At 34.9% G+C, this 11,046-nt stretch overlaps 1 protein-coding gene across 1 annotated transcript; it reads left to right on the top strand.

The window, feature by feature from the left end:
* The first annotated feature begins 3,842 nt into the window (after nt 1–3,842).
* LOC131659434 (F-box/FBD/LRR-repeat protein At4g26340-like) lies at nt 3,843–10,820 on the top strand. The gene is made up of 6 exons (XM_058928624.1): nt 3,843–4,680; nt 4,763–4,933; nt 5,027–5,225; nt 5,503–5,567; nt 10,287–10,454; nt 10,542–10,820. The coding sequence occupies exons 1-6, from the start codon at nt 3,895–3,897 to the stop codon at nt 10,818–10,820; spliced, it is 1,668 nt and encodes a 555-aa protein (XP_058784607.1). The 5' UTR covers nt 3,843–3,894.
* The last annotated feature ends 226 nt before the right edge of the window (nt 10,821–11,046 follow it).

Below are 11,046 nucleotides of genomic sequence, written 5' to 3'. Positions count from 1 at the left end.
TACTTTTGTTCTTATTTTTTCTTCATTGTCATCTTTAACGATAAGGAATTACTCGAAGGTTTGAGAGTCTAATTCCAACAAGAACTTCATCTCACGCACGCACGAATTCAAAGAGCTCTCAAATTTTTATTATCATTCTATCTTATTCGTATTTGTATATTGTGCTAAAAATTGTGTACACATCACAGTTGTGATATAGCTTATTAGAAGCAAGTCTTTAATCACACAAAAGTAGTAATCGTGTAATAGTTACCTTGAGAAAACCGGATTATGGTTGTTCTTGAGAAGACTTACACATTTGTTTAAGTGATTTTGTAATCAAAGATTTGATTGGTGGATTAAGACCTCGTAAGAGAGAGGAGAAATCACCTTAACAGGGTGTACTGAAGTAGTTTGAGTTCAAACAAACCAGGATAATCAAACGTGCCATAAGTTTTTAATTTGTTGAAAAACCAAATCCTTTTCCCCTTATTGTGTTTTTCGTTTCTTCATTTTTTTCCCTTGGTTATATTAAAAATCGAGGGAATATGTCATTTTTATTTATATAAAAAATAAAACATGGCACGCCTTGACATAATACCTCAGTTTGTTTTTCCGGCTGAGTTGAAAGCTTCGTCATGAAATGTATTATTTGTAGTAGTGTCATTATGCTTCTCATTTACACTTTATTTAATTACACAATATATCATCATTTGAAATTAGAATTGAGATATTTTCATGCTAAATTCAAATTCACATTCAAATACATTCAAATTCATCCAAATTTACTCACACTTTTTGCATTTTTTCATAATTGCTAAACCATTGTTTAACCTAATTTTAGAGCCTATAAATCAACACCATTTTATTCACAAATGACATCAAGAATCATACACAAAAACTAGACCCAAAACCTTGCACAAATTACTCTCCAAATTTGAAGTTTCTTCATTTTTAAGAAACTTCGAAAAAAAGCTTGAAACTCTAAATTGATTTATGAATCTCTTCTTGTTAACGAAGAAATTCCAAATCCAATACTAAGAGTATTATTGTCCCCGCACCATACAAATCATCCCATTCAAATTCGATCGAAAAAAATTTCATGGTGTTCTTGAGCAAATTCATCTAGGTAGTCTTTGATATTTGTTGTTTATTGAATTTCTTTGCATTGTTGTGTTTCTGCACTTAATTAGCATCATAATCATCACTGAATTACAAAAAAACTCCATTAATTCGTATTTTTAAAAATCAAGGGTTTGAGTGTTCTTGAACCTCCATGAGCAAAAAATGGTAAAATATGAATTGATTCTTGTTTTACATAAATAAGGTTCCAATAGCTTCACAACACCCCCTGACCATGTATCCGTGGTTCATTTGTCATGAGAGTGGTTAAAATAACTGAATCAAGCAGATATGGCCACTGCGTTTTTGTTGATTTTTGCATTTATATGTTATTTATTTTTAAGAAACTTTGAATAAATTCTTGAAAATCTAAATTAATTTATGAATCTCTTCTTGTTAACGAAGAAATTCCAAATCCAATACTAAGAGTATTATTGTTCCTACACCATACAAATCATCTGATTCAAATTCGATTGAAAAAAATTTCATGGTGTTCTTGAGCAAATTCATCTATGTAGCCTTTAATATTTGTTGTTTATTGAATTTCTTTGCATCGTTGTGTTTTTCCACTTAATTAGCATCATAATCATCATTGAATTACACAAAAACTTCATTAATTCGCATTTTTGAAAATCAAGGGTTTGAGTGTTCTTGAACCTCCATGAGCAAAAAATGGTAAAATATGAATTAATCCATGTGTTACATAAATAATGTACTCAATAGCTTCACAACATCACTCTTACCATGAATCCATGGTTCATTTGTCATGGTAGTGGTTAAAATAACCGAATCAAGCATATATGGGCCACTGCATTTTTGTTGATTTTCACATTTATATTGGTATCCAATAGCCTTCTTGATCTCTAGGCATAACCCATTCTCAAATTTGATACCCTTGTAAAAATTAGCAGTTGCCTCGTTATAACGAGGATAGAACTTTGCCTGTTCCACAAACCTAGCAACATACTCCGTAACCGACAAATTTCCCTGCTTCAGTTCGAGAAATTCAATTTCTTTCTTCCCGCGCACATCCTCAAGGTAGTACCTCCTCAGAAATGATCATTAAAATTAACCTTTCACAAAATACTAAAATCAAAGATGCTTGATTAACATCAAGTAAATTTTAAAATCACACCAAAACCTTTCCAAACACAAATCAATCACTTAGCATCCATTCACCTTTGTAAATAAAATCAACCTTTTATGCAAAAGCAAACACTTGATCAACATCAAGTGTATTTTCAAAACTATTTCGCCATCGAATTAAAACTTTTCAAATCAATTTTGAACAAACCCGAATCGAAACACTTGATCAACATCAAGTTCTTTTTTCGAATTTAATCGAATGCGCTTCAAAATCTTTTTCACAATAAGCTCGGATGAATGGATGCACTTCAATATTGTCCTCGAATAATCGGCCGCAAGGTGTCGCTTTGTAGGTTAGATTATTTGTCTTCCACAAAGATATTTTATTCAAAATCGGATGAAAATGGGCGGATGGATGCACTTTCATCTTGTCCTCAAATAATTAGACGCAAGGTGTAGACTTTGTTGTTCAAATACTCATCTTCCACCTAAAAATAATTTAACTCATCAAATTATCTTTTTCCGCCTTAGCGCGATGTCAAAACCAAATCATAAACGAATGATGTTTTATTTATTTTGATGCGAAATTCGAACTAATATTTTATTTTTCCTATGTGCGAGTAGCAAGCGACGTTGTCTTCTCGAACACGATCCGTGAGAATCCGGATCATGTTCTATCCATTATAACGCGATGGACTCACATCATTCCATACTTCCATGTTTGGTTATCAAGCACCATTGTCGACATGAATGTGATTGAGATATAATCTGCGAGAATTCAGATTATATTTTATCCATTTTAATGCGATGGACTCACATTGTTCCTTACGCCCATTACTGGGTAGCAAACAATGTTTCCCGCTTGAATGCGATCTCAGCATCTTTCGCTAAAATCGACCAACCCACAAATATTTGCTACCCAGAACTACGTAGCCTTGAGTTTTCTATCACACCTGTGAATACGTAGGAGCGAGATATTGTCTCATCAAACACCCTTATAAAAAACCTAAAATTTCCCCCTTTCTTTCTCTTGTAAATATCCCACACCAATTAGAAGAAATCAAATAACATAACCTAACACTCTTATTCCCCAAATTAGTTAAACGGTTCCGGTTGAGTACAACGACTGTAAGGCATGCTAATACCTTTCCCTCGCATAACCGACTCCTGTAACTGAATTTGGTTGGGACGACCATATTTTCGTTCTTCAAAGATTTTATCGACATTTTTCCTTTCTTTTTGAAATAAAAAATTTCAATGGCGACTCTATTGTAGTTCGAACGTTCGTTATGATCAGATATTTTTCGTGCCACGATAATTCCTACTGATCATCTCTTCCCCACTACTCACTTATTATGCTTGCTAATGAGAACAATATATCTCCATCTTTTATCCGTTTTATATCCTTGCTATCATTACATTGCTCAACCTAATGGTGACCGGACCATAACAAAGGAAACCCTAGTAAAGTTTTTTTTGATATAAAAAATAATTCAGCAAAGCTACGTTAATAATTCAGCAAAGCTACGTTAATCTAATTAAATATATAAATTTTGAAACGAGTCAATTCATCTAATTATTTAATAAAAGTTAAATTATTTTGGTGCAACGGATATTTAAGGTTTTAATTAAAAAAAGTTTGGTGATCTCATAAACAAAGGAAACCTAACTTTCCCATGCTGCTCCAATTCCACTTCCTCGCCGCATATGACGTCTTCACATCAACCTATTCCGACGGCTGATAGAGTCAGCGACCTGCCGGTTACAACTCCGGCTGATAGAATCAGTGGCTTGCCGGATTCAATTCTCTGTCATGTACTCTCTTTTCTGTCAACCAAACATGCTGCAACCACAAGTGTACTCTCAAAGAGATGGAAACCTCTATGGCTCTCTGTCTTCACCCTTGATTTCGACGATACAGCCTTCAAATTTTCACCCTCGAGAATTTTCTCTGCCATGCACTCGACATTGCACCAGCGAGACATCGCCCTACCAATCCATTCGTTTCGCTTCATATATCATCAGTATTCTCTTTGCTACCAAAATGATATCAATCTATTTATTGAGTTCGTCCGAGATAGAGGAGTACAAAATTTCACTCTCAACCTAATCGTTCCAGTTTGCGGTCCACCATCAATTGAATTACCTCGTAGCATTCTCAATTGCGAGACACTAGAAGTTCTTAAGTTGAAGGGCATTAAGATTGGAGATATTTCTCATATGCAGGATTTACATCTACCCAAGCTTAAAACTCTCCATTTGAAAGACGTACTTTTTGAATGTAATCAACAACTCTACAATCTTTTATTACGATGCCCGTTTCTACAGGATTTTGAATCAAAACACAGTATCAATATCGAAGACAATAAAAACCTTCATCTCCTAGAAACTTATGAGGCCTTACCTAATTTGATCAAAGCTAAGTTAAATGATGATCTTATAAGATGTCCGTTGAGTATGCTTCGTAACACAATCATTTTGTGTGTAGATATGGTAAGAATATCATGATCTGTTAAATAAAATTGTGATTTAACACTATAAGTTTTTAATATTCGGTTACGTGTAAATCTTGTAGAGTAAGCGTTTATGTTTCTTCGGCAATCTTGTCTTGTTACGCACTATTCCCACGTTTCAAAGATTGACTCACTTGGAGCTTAACTTTAAAGATATCGATTGGTTCGACAGATGCATCTGGTTGTTAGCAATACTCAAACAGTCTCCCAAACTTCAAATTCTTATTATTCAGGTTTTCTTCATCTATATAATTTTTGTGTCAGGTTTTTTTAGTTAAATCGATTCAATGTACTTTAATTTTTGGAAAAATATGATTGCTTGACAGGACACTGGAGTTCTAGAAGAGAGGAATGGCATATGCTGGAAAGATCCCCAAATTGCTCCAGAATGTCTTTCATCAGAACTTAAAACTTGTTGCTTTAATGGTTACAGAGGCACCGGCTGGGATTTCAAATTTGCAAAATATATAATAGAGAATTCAAAAGTACTCAACACAATGACAATTCACAGTGAACGTTCCATAGGTATGAATAAGGACCAAATGTTAGATGAATTATCTTTATGCACAAGGGCCTCTACAACATGTAAACTTTTATTTGATTGATTTTCAAGGCTACGCCATATCAGCAATAGATCCGACATATGCAACGGATGTGATGGTTTGAAAGACTTGAAGTTTATTTCAAATTTTCCTCTATATCCAGTTTCACGTTTTCATGTAATTTGGGGATTCTAGATGCTCTTCACTTTATTTTTTAATTTTTGTTATTGGTCATTGTTTTAAATTTGGAATTATATCAGTTTTTGTTTATTTGTCATTGTTTCTCAAGTTTGCTAATGGTGTATTTTCTCTCTCAGAAACAAAGGTTCTCATCTTATCGATATTTATCATTGTTCAGCTATAGTTTTCTTTTTTCTTTTGACATTTGAAAAACTGGTTCTCATCTTATCCATTCATGTGAATCAAATTTGACACGACATCATCTTACATAAGCCTTAAATTTGAATCCAAGCTTCTGTTGCAGAAATTTGATTTCCATGACAGTAGGAATTATGTATAGCCTGAGATTTATGTAGTGTAGGAACAACTTGCATCATCTCTTGGTACCTATACATGTTTAGTAGTGACATGTTATTTGATTGATGACCAATCTCATTCATTCTGAAAGATCAATGAGTCAGTGAAGGAGTGATCCTTAGTGAAGACTGCAATAGAGCAGTAAACAAAGTGTCTTTATAATAATAACAAGAGTAGAGGTGGTGGGGCGAGACATAACTTCTAGACTTTAGGATTTTATAGTGGAAGAGGCTTTACCTGAATCAATATCTTCATCTTCAATTTAGGCGCCACTGACAAATTCTAAAAGTAAGATTGAGATTCTAGTATTAGTATAGTATTACAGACCCAAGTTTAGTGTCATGTGATTATATATAGTTTATATTTAAATTTAAGCCTTTATAAGAGAAATGGAGTAGAAACATACAATACCAAAGGGTAAAAGTATGTCATTAGCCTGCACTAAAGTTTTAAACTAATAACAGTGATGCATAGCCTAGACAACCGATAACTAAAGTGTACACTTTTATATAACAAATGATATGATGAAGATAGAATCAAATGACATTTGAATGTTCTCTCCATCATGCATTGGAACCTCATTCATAACTTAAATAATTTACGATGAAGACCCAATAAGTTGCAGCTGAAGAAATAACTACAATAAAACTCAAGTTCTTGTAATGCTTTGATCGGGGACTTTATATCTTAGCTTACTAATGATCATGTTGAAGCAGAAACTAGTTGGGTTCCTTACAATTATTTTTTTTTTTTGATAAGCAAAGTTATATTATAACAGAGAGCACCGAAAGTGCTTCAACACAGCATTACAGAGTTCATATACAATTCACAGGCTTCCTACATATTACAATTGCATGGAATGTGCACCCTACCACCAAGAATACATCTTCACATTATGTACAATTTCTTCCAAGTCTCCGACCGTATTGTTGAAAATGATATCATTTCTTTGTTTCCAAATGCACCAACACACAGCTGCCCAAATAGCACTAGCTCTCTTCCAGGGGCATTTTAATTTTAAAGCCTCCACAAACTGCAACGAGTGACTACCACAATCAAGATCCATGGGCACAGAAATTCCCAGCCACAGATAAATGTTTTCCCACGCCCCTCTCAATTTAACACAGTCCATGAATAGGTGGTTTATGTCTTCCTTAATTGGACAGCCAAACACACATAGGCAGTCATCATTGTCTTCTATGATGTCTCTATATAGCAATTGCATTGCACTATAGTTGGTAGTCTATCTTTTAACAACCTCCACGCAAATATCTAGACTTTCGAGGGCAACCAAGCTTTCCATATAGCATTTATTGCCACTCTATTTTCCTGCACAATAACATCATCTCTTGATTCCACCTGCAGCTTTAAGTAGTAGCTTTTTACCACAAAACCATCGACCCCGTCCGATGGCCACACAAACACATCATTCAAAGATATCTTTGGTTCTACTCCCCTTAAAATAGTCTGCAGCTCTTCCTTTTCCCCCCGTACCTGCATATTTTCCGGTTATTCCTATAAAGTTTCCAATTTTTATAACTCTTTCATACATTCCATCACATTCTTTGTTAAAAAAATTGTCTTATACACATGCCACATTGATTTGAACTACACAATCCAGTAGAGTCAAGCCAAACCAAACCTTCCACAATAGTCATGGAAAAATATCACTTGCAGTGGGTAATATTATTTTTTCTTTTATCAACCTTCATTGACCTCTACAATCTTGTCAATTGTTAGGCCAGGTGTGATAGGTTTATTTTGAGTTTCATTTTATGTATTAATCATCAAAAACATGTTAAGATAATTTTTCCATGCATTTTGATAAGTGACTAAAAGTCAAAAGTCTGACTGATTAAATTCAGAGACAATTTTAATTGATGCAGTCATGGTTTTAAATTGCGGTCCACAACCGCAATTGCACCCGCAATATTGCGGATGCGGTTGCCTCCGCAACCGCATCGGACCGCAATTGCGGTGTGATTTTAAAATCTCGTCTCCGGATGTATTAGGAACTCCACCGGGCAATTTTAATCATGTTTTTTTTAAGTATTTTTTATCAAAAATCAATATATTAGAATTCTAAAACTCAATTTAGTTCTTATATAATGAAAAAACATAACATTAAGTGTTTTTCAATATAATATTTCAAACACTTCCTTTTAAAAATTCACGCCGCAATGGCCGCATTGCGCATCGCAACAAGCGCAATGACCGCAACCGCAACATCCGCAACCGCATCCGCAGCCGCAACCGCAATTTAAAACCTTGGATGCAGTGCTTTTTCCTTTTCGCCTGACTAAACAGAAAAATATAATCGACTCTACTCTACTCTAGAGCATTTATGGAATATATTGTGATCCGTGTATTGAGATTGCTTAATAATATCTAAATTCAATTACTGTAAAGATTATATCTATAAAATCAAATTTTATATGAATCAATCAATTCAATATTTCCATGAATCAATATGTTGTTAAGAGTCCCACATTGGACAATATATGGCCTGGACATGTCCTTATAAGTGGGGGCAATCCTCACCCTATAAGCCGGTTTTGTAGGGTTGAGTTAGGCCTAACCACATACACTTGTATCCGTTGACTTTCAACTACAAGTTTTAGCCGGTCCCTTTCTCGAACCAAAGGCTCATGATACCATTTTAAGAAATGTGGTTAGGCCTAACTCAACCCTACAAAACCGGCTTATAGGGTGAGGATTGCCCCCACTTATAAGGACATGTCCAGGCCATATATTGTCCAATGTGGGACTCTTAACACACCCCCTCACGCCCAGGACTAGACAACTGGAGCGTGGAAATAAATGGCGGGTGGCCCGATAGCGGAAACCATAGAAGGTGGTCCACCGGATCTTAAACGAGGCTCTTGATACCATGTTAAGAAAAGTGGTTAGGCCTAACTCAACCCTACAAAACCGGCTTATAGGGTGAGGATTGCCCCCACTTATAAGGACATGTCCAGGCCATATATTGTCCAATGTGGGACTCTTAACACACCCCCTCACGCCCAGGACTAGACAACTGGAGCGTGGAAATAAATGGCGGGTGGCCCGATAGCGGAAACCATAGAAGGTGGCCCACCGGATCTTAAACGAGGCTCTGATACCATGTTAAGAAATGTGGTCGGGCCTAACTCAACCCTACAAAACCGGCTTATAGGGTGAGGATTGCCCCCACTTATAAGGACATGTCCAGACCATATATTGTCCAATGTGGGACTCTTAACATATGTTATACTCAATTTACTTAATATAAATATATAGTAGATTATAATCATAAATGCTCTAGAAATCTCAATTTATAATTGATGAGAAATATTGTCACTCACCATGGTAAAGATTAGATCTATATCAAATTATATTCAAATTATATGTCATAATTGATGAGAAATATTGTCAATGACCCTCTTCCTATATTAGCCAAATCAAATTAAAAATTGAAAATTATTTATATAACATAACATATATACTTGATTGGTTCAGACAAACATAAAAAATATATATCACGTGTGTAACATATATTTTGGAATTTAAGTAGAAAAAACGAAAGACAAAATTGGCAGCATAATTGAGTTTGGTGATATTCCCTTTGCTCGCCGCAACATATGACGTCTTCCTGGAAGCCCGTTCCAACGGCGGCCGATCGAATTAGCAACTTGCCGGATTCAATTCTGTGTCATATACTCTCTTTTCTTTCAACCAAACCTGCTGCGGCCACAACTGTACTCTCAAAGAGATGGAAACCACTATGGCTCTCAGTCTTCACTCTTGATTTTGACGACACATCCTTCATATTTTCACCCTTAAGCATTGTCCATGCGTTGTACTCGACAATGCAGCAGCGCAATATCACACTACCAATCCATTCGTTTAGCTTCACATGTCGTCAACATGATATTTGCAAACATAATGCTATCAATAAATTTATTGAGTTCGTCCCAATAAAAGGAGTACAAAACTTCACCCTCCACCTAAAGGATCCAGTTTGGGATCAACCATTAACTGAATTACCGCGTAGTATTCTCAATTGTGACACAATAGAAGTTCTTAAGTTGAAGGGCGTTAAGATTGGAGATATTTCTCATATGCAAGATTTATATTTACCCAAACTCAAAACTCTTCATTTGAATTAATGACGTCTTTTTTGAATGTAATCAACAACTCTATAATCTTTTATTAGCATGCCCACTTCTTCAGGATTTCGAATCAAAACTTCTACAGGATTTCAACTTAAAACACACTGTCTATTTGGAAGAAATTGAAACTCTTCATCTCCCACAAACTTTTAAGGCCTTACCTAATTTGATCAAAGCAAATATAAGTGATGATCATGTAGGATATGCCTATTGAGTATGCTTTGTAATGCAGAGATTTTGTGTATAGATAGGGTGGTAAGAACATCATCGTCCTAACTCCTAAGTAAATGTTAAATGAAATTGTGATTTAACAATATACAATTTTAATGTTATGTTTTGTGTATTTTTTTTTATAGACTACGAGGTCGTGTTTCATCAATCTTGTCTTGTTCCGCAATACTCCCATGTTTCAAATATTGACTCACTTGGAGATTAACTTTCAAGGTATCAATTGGTATAGAAGGTGCATGTGGTTGCTATCAATACTCAAACATTCTCCCAAACTTCAAAATCTTATCATTCAGGTTTTCTTCATCCTTTGCTCAAGTTTTTCTAGTTAACTCTAATTCAATGTACTTTAATTTTTGATAAAATATTTTATTCGTTGACAGGATACCAGTGTTATGGAATTGTGGCGTGACAAATGTTGGGAGGATCCAGAAATTGTTCCAAAATGTCTTTCTTCTAATGTTAAAACTTTTTGCATTAGTGGTTACGAAGGCAACAAGTGGGATTTCAAATTTGCGAAATATATAATAGAGAATTCAAAAGTACTCAACAATATGACAATTCATAGTAAATGTTCCATAGGTATGAATAAGGACCAAATGTTAGATGATTTATCTTCATGCACAAGGGCCTCTACAACATGCAAACTCTTATTTGATTGATTTTCACGACTAAGCCATGTCACCAGAAGTTCCTAGATAATGTTAGTCAAAATTAGTTATTTATTTTATTCACGTCATCAATAAAATTCCTAGTCTTATGGGCTTCCTATTTTCTAGGATTAGATGCTTTTGAATTCCCTTGTAGCTTGCCTTAAAAATTGGCTTTTCTGTTTTGCCTCAGTACGTGTAAAAGGCTATAAAATGCCTAAGGTTCATTTCAATAAAC

Source organism: Vicia villosa, linkage group LG3, assembly GCF_029867415.1.
Source record: "Vicia villosa cultivar HV-30 ecotype Madison, WI linkage group LG3, Vvil1.0, whole genome shotgun sequence".
In the NCBI taxonomy this organism is placed as follows: domain Eukaryota; kingdom Viridiplantae; phylum Streptophyta; class Magnoliopsida; order Fabales; family Fabaceae; genus Vicia; species Vicia villosa.
Note: the sequence above shows the minus strand (reverse complement) of the source record. Positions and strands in the feature narration are given on the sequence as shown.

Bases quoted from the DNA above. Each gene is read 5' to 3' on its own strand.
- LOC131659434 (XM_058928624.1), top strand. From the start codon at position 3,895: ATGACGTCTTCACATCAACCTATTCCGACGGCTGATAGAGTCAGCGAC. The intron at 4,681-4,762 runs GTAAGAATATCA...TAAATCTTGTAG, and splicing joins TCATTTTGTGTGTAGATATG to AGTAAGCGTTTATGTTTCTT. The intron at 10,455-10,541 runs GTTTTCTTCATC...ATTCGTTGACAG, and splicing joins TTCAAAATCTTATCATTCAG to GATACCAGTGTTATGGAATT.